The 22,765-nt window shown below is 38.4% G+C and overlaps 3 protein-coding genes across 12 annotated transcripts in view; 2 read left to right on the forward strand and 1 right to left on the reverse strand.

Annotated features, from left to right (window-relative positions):
- Positions 1 to 5,365, forward strand: part of ASB5 (ankyrin repeat and SOCS box containing 5) — a 31,117-nt gene extending 25,752 nt beyond the window's left edge. For 4 of the 5 annotated variants that reach the window (XM_017669573.3, XM_073219208.1, XM_017669571.3 and 1 more), the window contains 4 exons: positions 343 to 493; positions 663 to 797; positions 2,861 to 3,052; positions 3,831 to 5,365. In XM_017669573.3, the coding sequence (XP_017525062.3) occupies positions 343 to 493; positions 663 to 797; positions 2,861 to 3,052; positions 3,831 to 3,958 (606 nt within the window). In that variant the 3' untranslated portion in view covers positions 3,959 to 5,365. The remainder of the gene's footprint in view (positions 1 to 342; positions 494 to 662; positions 798 to 2,860; positions 3,053 to 3,830) is intronic. The other variant, XM_073219207.1, reaches the window with a different exon arrangement.
- A 3,831-nt stretch (positions 5,366 to 9,196) lies between these two features.
- On the forward strand, positions 9,197 to 16,382 carry SPATA4 (spermatogenesis associated 4). Of its 3 annotated transcripts, XR_012124061.1 has the most exons (7): positions 9,197 to 9,461; positions 10,251 to 10,380; positions 10,762 to 10,880; positions 10,970 to 11,211; positions 12,588 to 12,704; positions 13,857 to 14,048; positions 15,806 to 16,382. XR_012124061.1 is itself a non-coding variant. In XM_073219209.1 (6 exons), exons 1-6 carry the CDS (start codon positions 9,244 to 9,246, stop codon positions 15,910 to 15,912), a joined length of 933 nt encoding a protein of 310 aa, XP_073075310.1. In that variant the 5' UTR covers positions 9,201 to 9,243; the 3' UTR covers positions 15,913 to 16,382. The 3 variants fall into 3 exon arrangements, 2 of the variants coding, with proteins under 2 accessions (XP_073075310.1, XP_017525053.2); XM_073219209.1 differs by lacking the exon at positions 13,857 to 14,048 and having other exon boundaries at positions 9,201 to 9,461; XM_017669564.3 differs by lacking the exon at positions 13,857 to 14,048 and having other exon boundaries at positions 9,204 to 9,461; positions 10,991 to 11,211.
- Positions 16,383 to 19,449: 3,067 nt separating this feature from the next.
- The window catches only part of WDR17 (WD repeat domain 17), a 77,137-nt gene continuing 73,821 nt past the window's right edge, over positions 19,450 to 22,765 (reverse strand). For all 4 annotated transcript variants that reach the window (XM_073219204.1, XM_073219205.1, XM_036996158.2 and 1 more), the window contains 3 exons: positions 22,325 to 22,423; positions 21,819 to 22,002; positions 19,450 to 19,738 (listed from right to left, as the gene is read on the reverse strand). In XM_073219204.1, coding sequence (XP_073075305.1) covers positions 19,619 to 19,738; positions 21,819 to 22,002; positions 22,325 to 22,423 — 403 coding nt within the window. In that variant the 3' untranslated portion in view covers positions 19,450 to 19,618. The remainder of the gene's footprint in view (positions 19,739 to 21,818; positions 22,003 to 22,324; positions 22,424 to 22,765) is intronic.

Consider the following 22,765-nt stretch of genomic DNA (forward strand, 5'->3'; position numbering starts at 1 on the left):
GCTTTATCACTTCCATCACCATTACACTTGACGTTTTTTTCTAACTGAAAAGTACGTATGTAGCCATTGAATTTGCTTTGGTTTATTCCATTCTTGAGCATAATTTTCAGGATTTTTACTAGCTGCATGCCCACTCTTGTGAGTATCTACCACCTCACATTCCTATTTATCTCTAGACGTGTTAAAGCTTTGCAGATTGACATGCAGGAGCTAAATAGACTTTGTCATATTTACTGCACACAGTTCCGCAGGTCTGTGAGAAGATCACATGACTTGTTTAAATGCCTAACAGTCAATCACACATGACTGTGAGTCTCACTGTTAGTTTCCGGCCCGCTCTAGGTGAATGCAGTCACGATCGACGGCGTGACCCCTTTGTTTAATGCCTGCTCACAAGGCAGCACCAGCTGCACAGAACTTCTTTTGGAATACGGCGCCAAGCCCCAGCTGGAGTCCTGCCTCCCTTCCCCCACTCATGAGGCCGCCAGTAAAGGTGACCTAGCTGTGGTATGACGTGACAAGGGGAGAAAGTCCCTTCAGCGACTTGCATGTTCTTGCTTGCTTTGCAGTGAATAACGCTGCAGGGGAAGCATGAGGCGAGGTGAGTGTGCGGAGCGATGAGCGTCAGAGAAAGTAAGCTCATCTCGACTTTGTGTTGGCAGGTCACCATGAATGCCTAGAAATACTGATATCCTGGGGCATCGATGTTGACCAAGACATTCCTCATTTGGGAACTCCTCTGTATGTGGCTTGTATGTCACAGGAATTCCATTGCATCCAGAAGCTTCTTTATGCCGGTAATTTTCTTTAAAACATCCTCCATTCTGTCCACACACACACACACACACACACACACACACAAGCAATTATTCAGGTCCATATTTATTTCTGTAAATATGCTGCTTTAAAAATTCTATCTCATTGCTGAAAATGTTCTTGTACTAAGCATTGTCACATATAGATATATAACCAAGGAAAAGGAACCTCATTCTTGATAATTCCACTTCTGCACCTCAAAGCTACAAAAGCGCTATTTATAAAAGGTCATAAAATTAAGATCCTCAACACTGCATATAATATTGCCAATTATGTCTCTATCTGTGAGCATATCCATCAAAAGAAATTTTAGGGACAGTAACTGCTCAGACAACCTTACCCTGAGGTATATACCAACTATAAGGACTTTCCCAGACCTTGTCCTGTCCCACTTCCCTGAAAGACTTAAGGTCTTTTTCCACTTACTTGATACAAACCAGTCTGTCAAAGTTCAGCTTCAGCCTCTGAGAGACTCTTCCGTGTCTTCTGAGACCATCGTGGCCTCCCACTGTAGGACTGCAGCTCTACTGGGATATGGATTCTGTCTCCCTCCAATCATGTCTTTTCTCCAGCACAGCGCCTCTCACATGCTAGATGCTTAAAATATATGGACAAGGAGTAAATGGATTTCTATGCTTTTGTTTATTACAACCATGCGGCCTCTGATACATATTGACATATATATTTTAGTGACCCCTCTACGAGTCACTGCCATTGTCTTTGCTCAATTATGAACTTCTTGCTGTCAGCGTCTGCATCCACTGCGTCATTCCCAGTGAGTCTTCAAGACTCTCAAACGTGAGCTCTGCTCGTCATCACTGGCAGATTGTCATTTTCTGGCTATGCTCTCCCCTAAATCCATATAAATAGAAGAGTTCACTTTTTATCACCTTTCTTTACTTTGCTAGGAATACTATTCTTTCATATTTCATACTGGCTAAAAAGGTATTGAGAAAGTATCATTAGAACTGGCGGACTGTTATTCTCGGGCTCTGCTCCCCCATTAAACCGACAAGACCAACAGAGCCTACGGCTTCGCTACGGAGATTTTGTGATGGGATATGATTCTCCCACTACACATTTTATATTTGGTTTACAAATATCGAAAACGATCATACTGTTGAAACTGGGAAGTAGCAGGAAGGCCATCGAGGGACTCCTAAAATGTGCTGCTTCTTATGAACATCAGCAGTCTCACTGACAGTGTCAGAAAGGAGCGCTGAAAAGGATGAATGCATCTTTATTGACGCTTCTTGTTGTGACCGTTTGTGCACTGGGAAATGGGATGGTTCTTCTTCCCAATATTAAACGGCACTTACTCACTGCGCATGCATCGAATGACCGCCTTGTGCCAGGGCACACACGAAGGTAAAATGACTAGGCAATAGGAAATTTAACAGGCAAAGCTTTTTTTAATGTAAGCATATTTTTAAAAATTTATTTTGTATGCACGAAAATAATGTGCCTTATCCACTTAAGAGGCTCAGTGCCTTTAAAATTTTGACTTAAAGTACATGAGTAAGAAATGACAGAAACGTCTGTACGTATTTTACCTTAATAACTTACATGTCTAAATTCATGAGTTTTCCAAAAAACAAGAGAGCTCTCTTGCCTTGAAGTAAATAAAAAGAATAAGAGCAATAAGCTCTTGAATAATCCTAAGACCTATCACTCAAGATGAATACAGATATGAGTGAACCTAATTATGCACTGATTATAATTCTAGTTAATATGATTAGTTTTGGAACAACTTAAAACATTTAAAATATTTTTTATTATGAGATCTTTCAACCATAGAGAAAGTATTAGCAAATATAATGTGTGTACTCTCCGTCATGATGTACCAAGTTTTAAGATTTAATATATTATATACATGAAGCATATATATATATGTGTGTGTGTGTGTATGTATATACACATGCAAAAAGAAATAGCTAACTACAGATAGAGTTGAGATCTTGTTTGTCACACCTTTCTCCCTGAGCTAAGTGACTTGCCTAACAATTTTTGTTTGTATTTATCATCATTTCTTGTTTACATGTAGGTGCTGATGTACAAAAAGGCAGATATTGGGACACACCACTACATGCTGCTGCTCAACAATCCAGTATGGAAATTATAAGCTTACTGCTAGAATTTGGAGCAGATATCAATGCCAAAAATATGGAGCTTCTACGACCCATAGATGTAGCTACTTCCAGCAGTTTGGTGGAAAGACTACTGCTTCAGCAAGAAGGTAAGAATAAGACATGTGGGCATTTAAAAACACAAAAGTACATTTGTCTAAATAGATGAAATGTAAAGACTTTCTGTTCGCTTTTTAAATAATAACAGCATAACATTTGGAATATTTTTTATGAAAGTAGGTACAGGTTCTGTCTGTAAAGAAGATACCATGATGATCTTAATTTTCTTATTTTCATGTTTTTTAAACTTTTTGCTCCATTGGTTAAGTTAAATATATTGTTTGACAGTTAATTGTATGTAATTCTGTTTGATATAGGCTAATAAATATTTGGAAACATGCCCTATTTTATAAGGGCATGCACCTTCTACAACGACTTATAGAAACATCAGGAAATATTTTCACACTTAAAACTTGTTCTAAAACAGAATTTCTTAGGCCTGGTACAGATACGATAATAAAATTTGCTTTGGCTTAAATAGTAAACTTAACTTGAGAAAAAATAAAATTAAAGAATTCCCCCTTCAGTGCATAACACTTCTTGGGGCTTTTGATATATATATCCTTGAGAAAGCAGAATTTATTTCCAAAGCTTTAAGTGCAACAAGAATTTCATAAGCCTGAAGATGGAGCATGGAATATGTCTCAACTATAAGATCTTATACATAAAAAGCAATCAAAATGCTTATATAAATTTCCCTAGTCTAGTGTTCTTATTGCCCTAGTTTACTGCAAGTCACTGTGGTCTTCTTTATGGTTTCATTTCATTTACCCTACACCATACAGAAATTCTTGTTGATTTTAACAAACACTTCTGTGCCTTTTATAGCCACTCCGAGCTCTCTTTGCCAACTCTGCCGACTCCGTATCAGGAACTACATAGGAAAACCCAGACTGCATCTCATCCCACAGCTCCAGCTGCCAACACTGCTGCGCAATTTCTTACAGTACCGATGAAGCAGTGAAGTAATTCTAAATACTTTGAAAGTCAAAAATTTCTACTTCATCTGCAGAATGTATATTTCATACTAAAATATGCTCAAGATAGGGTAAAAGTGAACACGAGAACATCCAGGGAAATAGTGAAGTGTGAATTTTAATTTTAAGTGTACCATTGAGTAGTATTATTTCATGCATTTTTACTGTTTTGAAACTGTAGTATATTTTAAATATCTATGCTATTAGCTATTCCTGTATACTCCCAGCTACTCAACATTGTTGATTTAGAAAAAAAATGAGAAATCCCCCATTTTGTTATTTTAGAGTAGAAAAAGAATTCTTACTAAAATTACTCACGTATTGTACTTTAAAAGGCCTACAGTCTTCAAATAATGCATTAGTTTTAATTTTGACCACTGTAATTCATTATTCCTGTATTTTTTATATTAATACAAAACATGAGTATGGTTTTGAAAAGAGCAACAAATATCCTTTCTGAAATAAAGATGACTCTTCTTCAGGAAATCCACCCTGTTGAACGTTCACTTGTCATTATAGTGTTCAATTCACGAAGAAAAGATAAACCAGCTGCCTCCCTGCAAAAATCCCACTAGTCACTTCACCACCTTTCATGGACCTATTCCAGAAACCGGAAGGACTCCCAGTTATCACTGGACGGATGACGGCTGGAACCTCACCCACCTGCTCCCTCTCCAGGGTAGTGTCTGTGCTGTGTCCATGGCACTGCAGCCTCTGTGAGCCCAGAGACGCTTGGACTGAAGCGAGCTTCGTATCTAAGTGATGAAGAGGCTTGTGGGTCACAGTCCAGGGATCTGGGCAGTCGAGGGCTGGAGAAAATGGAAGATAAAACTCCTTAAATTGTGGGGTTTCAAACAAAAGGAAAAGGAGGTACCACGTAGCGAACACAGAGGTCTTAAAAATATACCCTGTATATGTAGACCTGAACTGTGGTGTTCCCAATTCTTCTCATACAAAGCACGGGTTCAGAGCAGACCATATTAGCAAGGGTGCACTGTATAAATGAAAATATTACTGAAGTTGTGCCCTTGGCAAAGATTAAAACTGTTTATTCTCTTCTGCCTCAACTGTACTTAAGTGTAATATATAACACAATAAATAAATTTTGTGCCTCCTCTGTAATTTAGATTAGATTTGAACCTATTATGGATTTAGAAATAAGATAGTCAAGATATTTACAACTCTGTGTAAAGGAGAAGAAAATATTTTAATGAGTTTTATAAATGTATCAAATTTTGATAAAGTATTTTGACCAATATATTAATAACCCAGGGCCTATTTTCCTTTCTTCTTAGTTATTGAGTGACTTCCAGAGACCTATGGGAAATAAACTATCATTGTATGTAACTCCAAAACCACAAAGATTGCATTAAAAAAAAAAAACATTTGTGTAGATTTTCAAAAATAGAAATAAGGGTGCAGCATGTTTGTTAAAAAATGTGGCTAGAGACTTCTACATAAGTCTGTTTTAATGAATATCTCAATTTAACAAATTTGTAATATCCTCATGAATAATGTGCATTTAAGTGTTTTTTAATTACAGAATAACTTCACTAAATATAATTAGGTATTAAAGTATTATTTAGTAAAACATGTTTTTACTAGTTTTTTCCCTGAGCTAGAGGGAGTCTTAGAGTATAAAGCAATGCAATGCAGCCTCTTCACTGATCTTGTGCCCAGAGAAGTAAACATCAAATATTAAAGTTAAAATTGGCACTTTAAAATTTTGTATGCTAGTAACTTTTATCGTAGCTTGAGTATGATTCTTAATGCAGAAGTGTTCTAATTTAAATATATCATATGTTTGTTAATACATTAAAGTGTGATTATTATCCCTGAAATAAAATTTTTTTTCTGTTCAAATTAGTATTTGATTTTATAATGGAAGGTAATGGAGAATATGACTCAATTGCACTAATTTTTTTATCACCAGTTTTCCAATCACTGCATCATGGACATTAAGACTAGATAGAGTAATGCAGATTGAAAATAGATACTGCGAATGTCCTCTAATCCAAATCTTATTATATATATATATATATAATAAGATTTGGATTATATATATATAAAAGTTCAAAGACAAAATTCCATAAAGACAAAGAGAAGGAACCCCAACTATTTGCCATAAGATTAAGAAACATAGTGAAATAATTATTGCAGTAAGTCACTGCTGAAACATTTATCTGGTAGGTAAAAGTAGTTTCTGTTATTCTTTTACCTATAGAGTATAATTGATGTTTCTGAGGAAATAAATGAAACAGTGTGTGAAAAGGTGAAAGGTGGCCTCTTCGGAAAAAAGGGTCTAACTGGAGCTATCGTGTGTTCATTGCTCCTTGACAGCCTTGAACCAAACCGACTGTAGCTACTGGTTTACAAAAGAACTTAAAAAATTATCCTCTCCATTGGATTATTCTCACTTTTTAGTCTAACTTCTCTACTTTCTTATTCTTACTATTATTTATAATTAGTTTCTTTTAAGGTTTGCCCCTCTCTCATAGAAACCTAAATAATTATTCTCAGGAGTTTTCAAGATTGATGGAAGAAAATGTATTCAGAAAATTCAGGGGAGTTATTACCTCTCTATCTGCTCTTGGACTTACTACGAGTCACTTCCGCTCCGCAGATCTCAGTTTTCTCATGTTTGAAATGATAGGTTTCTTCCCATTCTGAGTAGTGTGCTCAAATTCAGACCAACAGAGGTTTGGGGCATCGCCATTGCACAGTCTGCCCTCTGGCCCAACGCTGACTGGCCCTGGGGCACGGAGTAGCAAGGTCCTTGGATGCCCAGCAGGACGTAGATGGGCTAGTGCGAGCGAAGCCTCCCACCAGGCATGAAGCAAGGTATCACCCAGCACCCAGCACCCAGCAGAACAGAAGCGACTCCATTGATTCAGCAACAAGAATTTAATATAAGTAAACGGTTACACAGGTGCTGAGAAGCTGAAACACTAGAATGAGACCATCAGATTAACAGACCATTCAGGCAGCAATGCCCCCGCCACCCCCATTCCCCTTGCCCAGTGCTGGAGAACAAATTTAAGAAGCCAGGGTTACTCAAGCCTGGACCTTGGAGGAAAAGCCCTACAGACTGACTAGGGAGGCGAGAGCACACAGCTCCCAGGGGCGGTCCTCGGGTAGAACCGGGGGCTGGGAATCGGAGGGGGCCACTTGTCAGCAGTTGCTGAAACCTCCGAGGGAGTGTGATGAAACCTCCAGGGTGCTAAAGAGTGTTGGAGCCTGGAACCACCTGCCACTGCCAGCTGAGCTTTGTGGCTGTGGTGACACCCAAATCCCTCTCCTGTCCCCTCACCTTCTGGCCTCTCTCTAGTTCTTCCCATTGGCAGAATTGAATAAAAACTCTTGGCAAAGGTGAACTCCAGTGCCCAGTTCCAGCTCCACAAGGCTGAACCTAGAAGGGCAGGTTTGAAACAGGCATATTTGCTTAACAGCTGGCACATCAACTGCAGGAAAAACTCTAACTCCTGAGCAAGACTAGTAAACCCTGATCTATAGCCCTAATCCACCTCTCTAGCCATGACCACCAAAATCTTGGGTTAGCCCTCAGGCTAAAGCCTAAGCACTTTCCCTAACCTCAATGGGTTACTTATTTCCTAAAACTCATATAAACTTCTCATATCATACTATATATAGTCCATATCATTTACACTTTTGCTTACATGAACCATTTGGTGTAGAACTGTGGTTTCCACCATGATCTTAGAAACAATCATTTATACTTAGCATTTACGAATCTGAATATTTAACTTGCTTATTTAATCCTCAGTGCAGTCCTATGAGGCATACCTAGTTATTTCCACCATTTACAAATAACAATGGCCCAAAGTCACATAACTAATAACAAGTAAAGCCGGTCCTCCAAAGCCTGTCTTAACCAATTCAAATACCACCTTGTAAGATCCAAATCTATGGTAACTCTGAGAGGACTCCTAGACTCCCTCAGGTCAAATTATTTGCTTCCTCCCTAATACAAATACATTTTTATCATGGGAGATATAACTGATATTTGTATCTCTGTACCTCCTGTAAATGATCTGGTGCACAGCTGCCCGCCCAACAGAACCTCCTGCAATGATAATGCTGTAACTGTGCTGTACAAGATGGCAGCCACTAGCCACACGTGGTTGTTATGAACACTTGAAATGTAGCCTGTTACTCATTTTTATTTTATCTGTACCTAAAATAGCCACATGTGGCTAGTGGCTACTATATTGGATTGTGAAGATCTAATGCACAGCATACGTAGTGCATAGCTCATATTAGAAAAGTTCCTCAAAAAAAGTTCACTAAATGAATCATTCATGAAAAACTGGTTTGGGCAAAAAACACTGTATAGCTTCATTTCTGTTTAACTTTTTAGCCATCTACAGACTCATATTGGTTTACTTTTAACATGCATATGAATAAACATTCAACCAAATATTGTATAGCTCCAGTATCAATATTTATCCCATATTTTATCTTTCATAATAATATGTATCGACATGCCAGCAACTTTTGTTGCATGTTTTTACGGATTTTAATAACTTTATTGTGTAAAGCATTTATAGTTGTTGATGCTTGCTCTGCAATCTTTTGTTTTTCTGTTTTTGTTCACTGTTCCCAAATGACTAGATCAGCGTCATAGTTATATGATGTCATAGTAGGGGTTCCAATCACGCATACTAGGGCATCTTTGTGAAGTTTGAAAATCTAATTTATAAATTGTTTTCAACTACCAAAATCTAACTTACAAATTGTTTCATTTCAATTTTCATGGTCACTTAATGTAACAATTAAGGAAACAGGTATGTTAAATTTTGTGGACATTAAACATTTATTCATTTTAATTTTCAACATTTTTTTATTGGTGTTTTGGAGCAAAACTCCTATTATTTCTATCTCCAAACAAAAACTGTCCTTGTATTCGCGCACCTCCTCACAGCCCCCTCAAAATGCTTGACAGAATATAGGACTTCAACTGGGCGGAAACTACATTTAAAATATAAAGTTATACGGGGGTGGGCTCTAAACTGGTTACTAATGAGGCTAATTACCCACACTGCGCCTGCGCCCAGGCCCAAGGTTGCCAGGGACCGAGACCCCCAGCCCAGTGGGTCGGGTGCAAATTGGGGACCAGCGAGGCCCAGGACTCGGGAGCGGAGGCCCCGCCCCTCCCGTGAGGCCCCGCCCCGCCCCGCCCGTGAGGCCCCGCGCCTCCGCCGAGGCCCCGCCCCCGACACCGCCATAGAAACCCAGAGGACGACATGGCTGCCGCCGGCCGGGTGGCAAGGTTTCCGACCCTGCGGGCGGCAGCCGTACCCGAGTTGCCGTCACTTTCGCCACAGCCAGTGGCTCCCCTTCGAGGGAAGCCTAGGAAGCACCTGGTCTATCCGCACGCCCCGAGGAGCTCCCGCCTGTCTCGGTCGGTTCTGCGCTGGCTGCAGGGCCTGGACCTCAGCTTCTTCCCCAGGAACGTCAACAGGTGCTGGAGCGAGCGGCGCCGGCCTGCCGCCGTCCCCACAGCAGCCGGGGGTCCGCGCCGCCGCCCCGCTTCCGCCTCGGGGTCCGCCCCACTTCCGCCCCCGCCCGGTCCGCCGAGCTTAGGCTTCCGGTCGAGACCCCTGCCCACTCACCAGTTACACTCCTGCCCTGTCAGCGAGCCGGCCTGAAATACATGTGATAAACATTTCATCCATTTGTTCATTCAACCATTCCGTTTTAGACTTAAGTTAAAATAGAAGGCTTTGGTGACCACAAAAGTATTAAAATAGGCAAAGCACCACTTTCTTCGGGACGCTGGACACGAACACTAGTGGGGATCAGTTTACCCTTCGTTAGAGATGGCCTCTAGTTTGAGGGTTTTCAGGGATTGAAAGAAGTTGCTGCTGAACTGCGGCCACCTTGAATGTAACTGGCGGTTATTATTTGCTCTGGGAATGCAAACCACATTCCACAAAAATGATGTCTTTTTTTTCTGCTGTTTACTTATTTCCACATTCTTTAATAAGAACACATTTGAAATTTCCAAGGCAATCACCTAGGGACCTTGTTAAAGGCAGATTCAGTACAAATTAATGGTTTGGGTTCTTATAAAGAACCAAACCCTTAGTGTGTATCTGATCTTACCAAAAGGCTATTCCAGAGGTGGTCCTCAGAGGAAGGATCAAACTTTTAAAGTTACTTGCTGTCACTATGGAATATTACATTTGTGTTAATGATAAAACAATACAAACTAAATAACTAGATTCATTTCCTTTTTGCTATGGATCAGAGACTTTTCAAATGGCTTCCTGGTTGCAGAAATATTCACTATATATTACCCTGCAGACCTTAAATTGTCATTCTTTGAAAATGGAACTTCTTTAAAAGTCAAGCTGGATAACTGGGCACAGTTGGAGAAGGTAAGTTAGCAACACTGGCACTTTTAACTGTTAAGAAATGCATGTTTTAAAAGGTGTATTTCCGATGTCTTAGTATCTACGTATTTATTCCGTGTGTGACTGTGTGCTAGGATACAATGCTCCTAAGCTGGTAGCTGTTTGCTTGTATTGAAAAGAAGATTATTGAAGTTTATGTCATGGGCTATCTATGAAATTGAGCATATACTCATTTCAGATTGGTGTGGAATATGGTGATTGGTTTTCTTGCTGAACAATAATATATTTTAATAATTAACACATTAAACCAAAAAATTCAGATAAAAGGGAGATTAAGGTAAACTCATAGTCATTGGAGATTTTTATAGAATTTAAGATGAAAATATTTTCTTTCTACTATTGAAGTTCCTGGCACGAAAAAAATTTAAATTACCCAAAGAACTAATCCATGGGACAATTCATTGTAAAGCCGGAGTACCTGAAATACTGATACAAGAGATTTACACCTTGTTAACACATCGAGAGTGAGTTACTTGGAATTTTCTAGTAATACACTTTAATATGAAACTTTTGGTAATATAAATCTCAGTCCTAAAATGTAGCTTGTCAGCAGTATTTCATTTTTTACTTCCAGAGTTAAAAGTATCCAGGATGACTTCGTGAGTTTCACAGACTACGGTTACCAGATGCGTCTGCCCCTGGTTACAAGGTCTACAGCGTCAAAGTCCATTAAAGATAACATTAGGTTATCAGAACTAATGAGCAATCCCAACATGCTCAGCAATGAACTTAAAGTAGAGTTCCTCCTCCTTTTACAAATGTTGCAAAGAAAACTAAGCAGAAAATTGAATCCAAGTAAGTTTTCCTGGTAGTATTCAGCTGAGTTCTTCCAAGCTTAAGTAGGCAATACTTGAGCACAGATGAAAGGAACATTTGCCATCATCCCCTTTCAGTTCTGTCGCGCTTTAAACAGAAAGTACTCTTCTTATGCTAGCTGTAGAATGATTTATTATTGTCGCAGCAGTTTGTTTATATCATTTATTCTTTTTTTTCTTTTTTGATGAAAGCAGAGGTTAGCATAGTTTACAGTCATTTTTTAGAACAATGATAGGGAATCTATTCACATAAAATTTTGAGGAAAATGAGAAATTCATGTATCAGCTCAAGGTAGAAGAGGATGGGAATGTTCAAAGAGCTCAGGACATCAGTACGTTAGGGATAGCCTGGATTACGATTCCCTCTGATCCCTGGAGGAAGGTCAGCATTACCTCTTCATAGTAGCCTTGTGAGTACTTAGATGGTAAGGCAGATGGGGTAGCTAGTAACTGGTAACCCACTGGTAAGTTTCCAGAAGTATCACTGAAATAATACTCTAAGTATCGAAAAGCATTCGCCCTCTGAGCCCTAACAGATGGCACACACAGTAAGTAACCTTTTTTGCTTTTTTAACACATCATGTTTCAAATGTTTCAAGCTTCTGTATATATTTGGGGCTGTTTCTGAGCCCTGGTCAGTTGTGTCGACATGTGTGCTACTTCAACACCCCCGTGGTCTTAATTTCTACTGCTTTATATTAAGTGTTGATATTCGGTAAAGCAAGTCCTAATTTGTTCTATGAAGTGTCCTGTTATATGACTTTTGTTATTTCATTTACTTTGACTTTACTGTTATGAATTCTATGATTCTTATTGTTAATAGTTGCATTCATATCTATTATATTATTGTGCTTATTTTCCTCTTTTCTGTTTTTTATTTTTTGCCTCACTTTTTCTTCTTCTTTTGGGCTGAATATTTTTTCCAAAAATTACTTGGAAAATTATCAGTTTCTTCTGTTTTTAGTGCTAGACATTTTAACATGCATATTTATCTTAGTCTAAAATTAATTGATATCTTTACAGTCTGAGGAAGAGAGTATGACACTGACCACTCCCTGCCAGGCCCCTGTCCCACTTAAGTTCTTCTGTGATCAGCATTATTGAATAAAAACTTTTGAAAAAAACCTAATAGAAACATAAAGATATTGCCTTTAAAATAACTTTTTAAAGCACCTATTCTGTGCATCAAAGATATGAACAATGTAGGGAGAGGGCTACCAACTTATATATTCATACCACTCTTAGAAATATGATAAAACAGATGTCTAGGTAGTTTGCTTAATTTTTAAATTATGGTGTCTTATTTTGAGAATAGCTGTAGAGAACTTAAAAACAATTTGTGTTTATATTTTATAGAATGGTTTGAAGTTAAACCAACAGTGGGAGAATCTACACTTGATCATCTTCCTGCCCAAACCTGTAGGCACAAATGTAATTCAGGGATTTCAAGGGAAAGAGTTGTTCCTGTTTTATGTAAGTTTTTGTTTTGTTTTATTTTTAACTTTTTACTTGCTAAAATGGATTTTGTAGTTTTACCTCATTTATTTAAAATTTTAAAAATAGTTAAAACATTGGTAGGTTTTCAGTCTGGAACTGTGTTAGGTTAGGTGTGCTGTGCTTTTTCCTCAGTGGGGCATGCGGGCTACTGAGTGTCAGTCACACTGGTGGTGGCTCCCAAGCTGGGGGCCCACCAATTAGAGGCTTGCTAATTCGGAGCCATTTCGGTTCTGATTTGTGCAGAAATAGTTGAGTCTGAAAAAGGGCAAGCTTGGTGGAAGAGCTCAACTCAGTTCTCTAGCAGTTGCATGATGAAGCAGCCCTAAAGCAGATTCAGATACTTGCCTTCCTAGACTCCCCAATCACTTGTACCACAAGAAGCCCCTTGTTCAAATCTGTTCATTCAGAAAGCATTGTTAGCATAGCAAGTGATAGCCCATGGCCAGTGTGCTGTGTGTTTTTTTAATGCCTGCAAATTAAGAATGCTTTTTACATTTTTACCTGGTTGAAAAAATATATCAAAAGAAAAATATTCCTAGCACATGAAAATTACATGAAATTCACACTTCCATGTTCACAAATTAAGTTGTATGAGAACACAGACATCCTGTTCATCTTACGCCTTGTCTGTCCCCACTTTTGCACTACAACAGCTCAGCTGAGTAGTGGCCAGAGGGCAAATGGTCCAGTAGGGTTGCAGATTTAGTGAATAAAATACAGAGCGATGCAGCCAATAATTTCGAGGACATACTGAGGATATACTTTTACTAAAAATTTTTGTCTGAAATTCAAATTTAACTGAGTGTCCCTTATTCTGTCTGACAACCCTGCCGCAAAACCAGAAGTATTTCCTGTCAGGCCCTTGATGAAAATACCTGCAAACCTGTTCTACAGAGCACGTTTCCTCAAGGCTAAGAGTGATTTCATGGCGGGAAAGGTCCTTGTTTATACAAGGTCTGGGAAAGCATGTCAAGAGATTCCTTTTTCAACCTTATGACTTCTCAGAGCCTTTAATACAGTAATGCATGTTGTAAATATTAAAGAAGAGAGATACAGAATGAAGTGTTTTCCAAACCGCATTTGTCCCACATCACTAATATCTAGTTTGTTTTGCTCATGGCCTGGTAGAACTACTGTTTCCAGAGCACACTTTCAATATCTAGACATCAGGCCAGTCCATCCAAACCCTTTAACCCACCGTGTGCCTGAGGCTTCGCTGGGACGCGCATGACAGAAGCCAGCGGACCGACGCACCCGTTATCTCACCCGCCAGTTCTGATGGCACGGCCTCCCCTTCACCTGCCTCGGCCTTCCTCATTGGTGAGGCAGTGGTAGAGGTTCCAGCCGGGTGGGCACTGAAGCCTGGCCAGGCTGAGGCCTGGGAGGAGGGGGCTGCGACGGGCCGGGAGGCTGGGAGGAGCCTGCCACAGGCCCTTGCCTCCTTCCCTCGTGGCTACTTGGGCCTGGCAGGGCATCGAAGGGCGTGGGCACTTGGCTTTAGGACCCTCAAAATGGAAAGGCAGAAGTAGCAAGCCCTGGGGTGGGTCAGTGACTGTGCACTGAGCACTGACCCCTATACAGAACTTTATTGTGGTTAACAACCATTTGATCAATAAATAGGAGAGATGCCCTCACAAAAAAAGAAAAAGTACACACTTTCAATTGTAAAATAAAAAAGTAACCGGGATGTAATGTACAGCATAAGGAATATAGTCAAAATATTGTGACAACTTGGTATGGTGATAGCTGGTACCTAGAATTATCATGTATATAAATGTTAAATCACTGTGCTGTACACCTGAAACTAATGTAATACTGTGTGTCAACTACCCTTCAATAAAAAAAATAAAAAAAATTAAAAAACAAAGAAGTAACAAGCCACAGGAGGGCTGGGCCTCCTTCCTGCGTGGAAGACGAGGCAAAGGCCATATATAACAATGAAGCCCACTGGCACTTGAATTGCTGAAGAGTATTCCTTGTTCTTACTTTTTTCGAGGTTCACGCAGGAGTTTTTAGAGAGACCGTATGCAATCATGATTTCAGATCGGAACTCCACGTAGGTTCACCTCAGTGGCCTGTCCTCTCCTTTCCCAGTAGCTTGGGGGCTTGCGGGAGTCCTCGCTGGGCAGGGCAGGTCAGCATGGGTAGGGTGGGGCCTTAATCTTACTTCTCCCAATCCTGTTTCAGATACTGGGATTCTCTTAATCTAGGCATAACGGGACTAATGGACGGTGTAGATCTCACTTTGGTAATTACGTGGATGAAAGCTGTTTTGCTAAGCTGTACATTTTTTACCCCAAATTTGTTAAAGGAATTTCACGTCAGTTTTTCTGATAAAAGCGTAGCGTGATTAGTTCGGGTCAGCTGACGTGACTTGAAGGCTCACAGAGGGTGGAGAGGTAGAGCGCGAGGCAGCAGGATCCTGACGCTGCTTTGCCATCCGAGTCACACATGATGCCACTGAAATCACAGGCCGTTCATCTGAAAAGCTAGTTACCAAACAGGGTGACGAAAATTAACTGTAGGATAGGTTGTTACCTTTGTTTTTTCTTTGTTAACACTTAAATTCCTCTGTGTTTACCTGAATCTAGTGTCTGGTAAGACTGCACGTAGATTGCTTAGTTGTTGCTGGTCCCTCCCTGGAGAACAGAGTGACCTAGAGTCCAGGCCGCCGGCTTGGAGGCTCTGCACAATCAGATTCTAGAAACTGCATCATGAATTATGTGTATTTGCCAAATCTAAGCACTGTTAAATCTTGGCACTATTGCCTCAGCTGCATGCGGTAGCAACATCTAAAAATAGTTGAGTCATATCTAGTAACAGACACACCAAAATAAGCTCTGGATATTTTCGGGCACTGCTGATGCCTTCTGGAGGTGGGTGACATTCAGGTTTTTTATTCATGACTACTATAATGCATGTTTTAAATATTTTGTTTACCAGACAGTTAGGATAACCTGTGCTCAGTCTCTTGCCAGTCATCCTGCATATGTCTGGTATGTTAGAAACACTGATGGTTGTGTAAATATTTAATAGCCACAAAATTGATTTTAACTGTGTTTATTTAAATATTCCAGCAAATACAGGTAATGGTGGTAATCCACTTAAAGAAATTCATGTGATGCAAGCTGGAAAACATTTTTTTGAATCTGCTATAAAACCTACCAAAACCATGGGAAAGTGACCGTGAAAAGTACCTAATGGCTTGAAGAAGTGATGCGGCCGTCTCTTGCCAGACTGAAGGGACATGACCACGTAGTCCTGGATAAATTTCAATCATAAGTAAATTATAGTGGTGTCTTATCCATACCTGGGCTGAAGAAGATATTTTTTCAATTCAATGTTACTCAACAACCATTTATTTAACATCTGTGCCAGGTACTATTGAAAATACAAAATGAAACTAATTAGCACAGAATGAGCAAAAATAATTTTAAAGGCACAGTTAAACATAATTCACCATGATGGATAAGAGTTCTTTCTCATAAATTATGTAGGAAAGGTGAATCTACTTGATAATATTATCATTTTACTCATTAGAAATGAAGAGAGCTACTTCATGCGGTAGTATGTATTTACACATCACGTGCATTAGAAAAATTTATTCTGAATGATTATTACTATACATCGCCTCACAGAAAATCTTGCTCACCTCCTAAAATAGTCTGATTTAAACCATTTTTAAAAAACAGGTGTCTTTCCTGAAGTTACTGAGTTGTGGGGAAAGAAAATCATGGCTTCACTTAGAATTTGGTTCTGGTGTTCAGTAATCCATCTAGTCAATTAAAAAATTCCTATTAGTTGCTGCCCTGTCCCATATTTTTACTGAAAGAAAACAAAAGCAGGTTGATATCCTAAAAGACTAATTTTCTTTCATATATTCTTGGTAATTTTATATTCAAATTTGGAACTTTTCCTTCAACTAAAATTATTCATCTCATTAACAGTCTCATTTGACTTCCAAGATTAGTGTTACTAATGCTGCAGGCCATGATATGCATGTCAATTTCCAGCTAAATTACCCGTTTCTCTGCATTTTTGAAGGCTTATAGTATTTTATTAGAATTTCTACCTCCAGAAACTTCCTTGTTTTGTTTTATATTTTTAGTAGATAATACTTAGTAAAAGGAATTAAGGAAAATCTGATGAAATAGATGATTTCTTGGGAATGCGTTTAGAATCTAGTTTGATCTGAGGTAAAGGATATGCAGTTGACCCCTGAACAACATGGATTTGAATAGCATGGGTCCACTTACATATGGAATTTTTTCAGTAAATATATTGGAAAATATTTTTGGAGATCTGCAACAATTTGAAAAATATTTTCTGTTCTCCAGCTTAATTTTGTGTAAGAATACAGTATATGATACATATAACATACCAACTATTTGTTAAGCGACTGTTTATGCTAACAGTAAGGCTTCTGGTCAGCAGTAGGCTGTTAGCAGTTAAATATTTGGGGTGTCAAAAGTCATACAAGGAATTCCAACTGCATGGGAGATCGGTGCTCCTAACCCCCATGTCCTTCAAGGGTCAACTGTAATTCAAATGCATACATTAACCAGTTACAGCTTATTTGCCCATTGCTTTGCATTCTAATGGGATAAATCCAAAGTAGAAAATTATGAGACTAACTTTTAACCCATAAAACATAGTTCCTTAGGAAAGGGTTTTAGAAACAAATCTTCTGAAGCTGAGCTGGGGAAAAGATCCAGAGAAAAGGATTAGATCTGGGTAAAGGGTCAAGTAATTTCTTTATTCTCTTGACTATGTTCAATGTCTTGAAAAAGCTGATTACTCAAGGCCTGGCTATGGTAAGTTCCCAAGACTCCTGTGGGATCTATGGAGTGCTGTGAAAACTGTGACCTGGTCTATAGCTTCATCTCACAGGTAAGTAAATGAAGGAAGCAGGTATGGTCCAAGTAGGTCACTCAGAGAGCTTCCTGTGGATCCGCTGTGCCGAGGCAACACTACACGCGTATCTCAGGAAGGCCATTACTTCACAGTAGAAGTGAAGTAATTGGACAGAAGGAAGCAATGAACTTCTCTAGGAGTGACAGCAGCCCCTATAGGAACAGAATTAGCAGAATGCTTGTCCCGGGAGAGGAAGCCTCTGTGATATGCTGTTTGTAATCATGAGACGCCCTTTTACTCTCTTCTAATACCTTGGGGTTCACTGTAGTCAGTGTTCCTTACTGAATCATCCTCTTGAACCGTGATGAAGTAATTTCTCTAGGTTTCAGAGTAGGTCAATAACCCAGATGGACAGCGCAGCCCTGCATGCCTCTGGTGACTCTGACCCAGAATTTATAGAAAAATAAGTGTTCTCTCAATGCCGGGTTTAGAGGCAAGACTGACGCTCATCTTAATGAACTGCCATGTCTGGATTTAACTGCAGTACTTATTAAAATTTAGGGGACCTGAAATTACCTAAGTACATACATAAAAATCTTCATAACCATATGCCATATTATAGCACAATCATATGGTATTTAAATTCAGCATGAAAGTACTTTTTTCAATTATTTAGGTACAAATGTTTCAAAGATATAGTACAATAAGCACTTACTAAGAAAGGTGACCATAAAGGTATCTTCTGTAGCATGGCATACTAAATAGGAAATCCTAAATTTTATAAATAATTTCTGAGGCTTTTATCCATACTCAGAATGCATTTTGACTTAAAAATGGAAAGCATCAATTTTCCTGTTAAAAGGATAAAATGCTGTCATTACTCTAGTGCAACCACATTAATTAACACATCTAGATGATTTCATGGAAAAAATATTTTGAATACATATATTTGGATGAGTATATGTATTTCATTAGTTTTGGTTGACATAAAATGAGTGTATTTTCACAAGATATAATTCATTTTGGTGTTGCAATTTTATTAACCACCTGGTAAATTTATAGGCAGAATGCTTTTCCAGTACCCTTAAAATCACTGTCTAATGAGACTCCTTTCATAAAGGCATTTTTAAACTTGCAAAGTATTCTGTCCACATTTTTGGTAATATGGACATCTTCAAAGTTTTAATGCATATGAAATAAAACAATGAAAATCTTTTATAAGTTTAAAAAATTGCTGTGTTTTTCATATTAAGGCACAATATATACAGATTAACATTGTTGAAGAACATTTATAATTCCATGAAGAATTAACAGTTATAATTAATATTAAGGTATAGAATATGTAGAAGTCAAATAATAATATAATTGTATTAATCCAATTCAGATTTTAGACAGGAATTGGGTTACCACTGTATTATCTTCATGTGCTAAAATGACTTGTACAGTTTCCATATTTTATACAAAAAGTATTATTTTCCTGTGTTCATTAAAAACACAGAAGTTAGCAATTCTTTTTATATATATGTAACAAACTCAATATCTTTTGAAGTATTTAAGGCACAAAATATGAGCTCCTTAATCTATTTTAAAAAATAATGAGACTGATAGTAGGATTTAGACTGCCATTTTAAGTGAAGAGATTTTAGTACATATATGCCAATTAATAATCCTTCACACCTATAAAAAATTTGAGTTACATACATATCACTAAAAAAAGAAATACTTTTCAGATACACTTTATATTACCCATTGCATCTCTGAATTGCAAACATTCTCTTCTGTAGTATTAATTTGTTAATAAAACAATTGAAGCCTATGTCTTTTTGAGGAGTTAGAAGTGGTCAATGTGATAGATAGGAGACACCTATTTTTCCTTGAAATTATATAAATATTTTATTTTTTGAAGTTTTTGAGTAAAATCAATTGTTATTCCCTACCCACTCCCCCAGCTTTAGCTCATGGACAACAAAGGTTAAGGTAATACTAACCCACAAACGGTTTTTAAAAAACAATTAAGCATGGAGAAAAACCTTCTGTCAAAATGGGTTGAGTCGTATTCCAGTCCCTAAAGGCGAGAATGGATTCACCTTTGCCCACATCAGAGCATCATTCAATGAGATAGTGGATTTCCCATCTTCCAGGAAAAATACAGGGCCCTGCACACACCGAGAGATGAGGAAAGAGAAGATGAGATTACAGATTTGCAACAAGTTTTTAAATGTCGAGAAGTAGAATTACTCTAATAAAAAACCACTGGTGATAGTCAGGCAGTGCTGATAAGAAATTTAAAAATATGAGAAAAATTAGGTTTTTTTGAACTTGCATAGAAACATGTTTAAAAATCTTAATGTTATGCCCTGATGTCTATCAAAATAGAACTAGTTTTATATTCAAATTCTTTAAGTACAGTAGTGCTGATGATGATATTGTTGATCTATTAATTACTACAAAGTTAACACTTTATAAAGGCATATATACCTAGTAATAGGCTTAAATATACTCCACTATTTTAATCATCTAGCTTATGTCAATCAGCTGGGGAAATTATCTAAGACAGACACTCTGAATCTGCTCTCCAGAAGATGAAAAATTATTGCTGTGTATGTGCATATATAATTTAAAATTATGTCAACCATGTGATTTACTGGCATATTTATAATTTAGTTATACCAATTATCTCATATGTCAAAGGTAATTCTGAAGAACTAAATGCAAAAAAGCTTTCAATCTGTATTCCCAGCTCTTAGAAGGAAAAGCATGATTTAGAAAACACAAAATGGAATAGAACTTTTTTATTATGTTCTAAAGTTACCAGATTTTTTATGAATTAAAATATATTGCAGTTGTTAGCAAATTATTTCTAGTGATTGGAAAATCATCATATGAAGTAGCTTGCTATTCACAGGTACTTTTAATTTTAGTTATAACCAGAACACACTAACTTCCTGTTGAAACAGAAAGATCCTGGTGGGTAGCAGTCCATCTAAATCAGTCATTTGCCCCTGTGTGTATGTAAGACACTAGTAGATCCTTTCCTAACATAGGGTAGGGTGCAGAAAGGATACGTAGCATATGTCTGAGGTCAAACGGGGAAAAAACCCAAAGAGGAGAAAAGGACCACGAAGATATCAAGTTTGAGGGCTGGTGCATGTAGGCAGCAAGGAGCAAAAAGGAGCAAAAGGCATATTCTAAAAGTTGCATGTTTTGTGCTCTTAATTATAAGTTATTGAATTGTCTGCTTTGGTTCTCTACCTGAACATAAGTGGGTAGTAAGCATGTATAGAACGATGTGTCCCATCTGGTTTTTGGAATATACGGGTGTATTCTGAAGACTTAGTTTGTGGTGTCAAGCCTAGCTATACTTAGGGTTTACATTAGTAGCAAGCTGTTTGAGTGGTTACCCCCCAAAATACTTTTCTCCATGGGCCTGGCATGTCGGCATTAAAGCATAATTAGCCACATTACATTAGAAATAGAAGAATCAACTTAGCAAAATGTGACTATGACTGGGCAGTGGAGTTCTTTCAGTCCAATCTGTAGCTTCAGCATTTCACGGGGAGTCAGCCGTATTTGCTTCATGGGGACACCCGTAACTGCTCCTGGCTCTTGGAAGATGGAAGGGTCTCTATTTTCTGGAGATAATGGCACCCCTGGGTCAGTGGGAGGCTGGGGCATTGTTCACCATCATGCCTTTGTACAGTAGGGACCATTCCTTGGGTATTAGCCATCTCTCATGACTGATACAATAGTTTTTAATTGCCGAAATGTTCAGTTAAGTCATTGTAAGAACAAGCATAATTATCAATAATAGACATCTATAAATTTTTATTTGCCTTCTTTGTGTTCATAAAATACAAATGGAGACTATGAAGTTAAATTTAACTCTTGAGATATAATACTTTAGTGTTGACTGTTGCTTTGTCTCCCTGTTTAATTTCCTGAACGATACAATCTATATGTGTTTCACAACCTTTTTTACTAAGTATACGTAGTACATGAATTGCTTTTATGGTAACACTACAATGACTATCTCTGAATTTATCTCAAGGAGAGAGACTATACTCACTAGTGGTAACATTAAGGGGATTATGCAGTATGTTTTCACTGGGCCTCAGGCTTCTTTTTAGTGCCTACTTTTATTCAGATTATGCTTATTTGAAGATCATCTTTCAAAAAAATAAAATAACATACAATAACTATTAAAATGGACAATTTATGCCTGACACTAGGCTGTACCTGGATTTTTAATCCTGTAAGACAAGAGATGTGACTATCAGAATGGCTGGGAAGATTTGATCCAGTCACATAATCTGGTCCGATACTCCCTCTGAGTGGTTCTTCCTTCAGCCTCTTCAATAAAGCCGCATACACCAGTCTTTGTGATTCGGAAGGGGGAGTGCGCGGAGCTGCTTCCGAGGACCTACATTTTCAACAGATACTACATTTTCATTCTTGTGGAATCTTAGAATTATTAAAGTTTAGATTAGAAACAGTCCCTGATGATTATTTAGCCCTCTGATAATTGTAGATGATGGCAAAATCAACTTTAGACTTAACTTACAGTAAAACAAAGACTTAAATAGGGTGGGGAAGAACAGCAATGTAAATTATTACTAAACAAATGCTAAACAAACCAAGATTCATTATTATGCCAGGATTACTGGACAATTCACAATTTCAACCAGTTTGTCTATAATATTAAGTAATAACCTCCTGTATTCCAATTTTTACATCATACTCACCCGTGGATGGACTGTGTGCAAGCTCTCCATGCGTCCAATTCCTCAGAAAGGTGTTCAATTTTTAAAGGCACTGATACTTCCCTACGTTTTAAGAGCTGACTGAAACATGTGAAAAAGAAATTAACATCTGACATCCAAGACTCAGATATCAAAAAAGCCAATGGACTTCAAGTAACTGCAATTTTAGACTTAACAACTATTCAGAAATGTGTGTGTGCACACGAGTGTGCGTGTGCTCCCTTATGTATTTAGCCCTCGAGTCCCCGGCAAGTCAGAAATGTTCAGTAAGTACTGGATGGACGACAGTCTGCGGCAGTGGGGCGAGAAGGGCCGCAGAGCCCAGCGGTGCTGGGCAGCAGCCACAGAGGGCGCGTCTGTTACCATGAGTGCTGGGGAGAGAAAGCGAGGACGGGCGCCCCAAGAGAGGGATGTGAAGCAGCA

Source organism: Manis javanica, chromosome 12 (assembly GCF_040802235.1).
Source record: "Manis javanica isolate MJ-LG chromosome 12, MJ_LKY, whole genome shotgun sequence".
NCBI classification, from domain to species: Eukaryota; Metazoa; Chordata; class Mammalia; order Pholidota; family Manidae; genus Manis; species Manis javanica.

Excerpts from the sequence above, each read along its gene's own strand:
- SPATA4 (XM_073219209.1), top strand. The coding sequence starts at position 9,244 with ATGGCTGCCGCCGGCCGGGTGGCAAGGTTTCCGACCCTGCGGGCGGCA. Across the intron at positions 11,212-12,587 it reads AAGCAGAAAATTGAATCCAA|AATGGTTTGAAGTTAAACCA; the intron begins GTAAGTTTTCCT and ends TATATTTTATAG. Across the intron at positions 12,705-15,805 it reads AAGAGTTGTTCCTGTTTTAT|CAAATACAGGTAATGGTGGT; the intron begins GTAAGTTTTTGT and ends TAAATATTCCAG.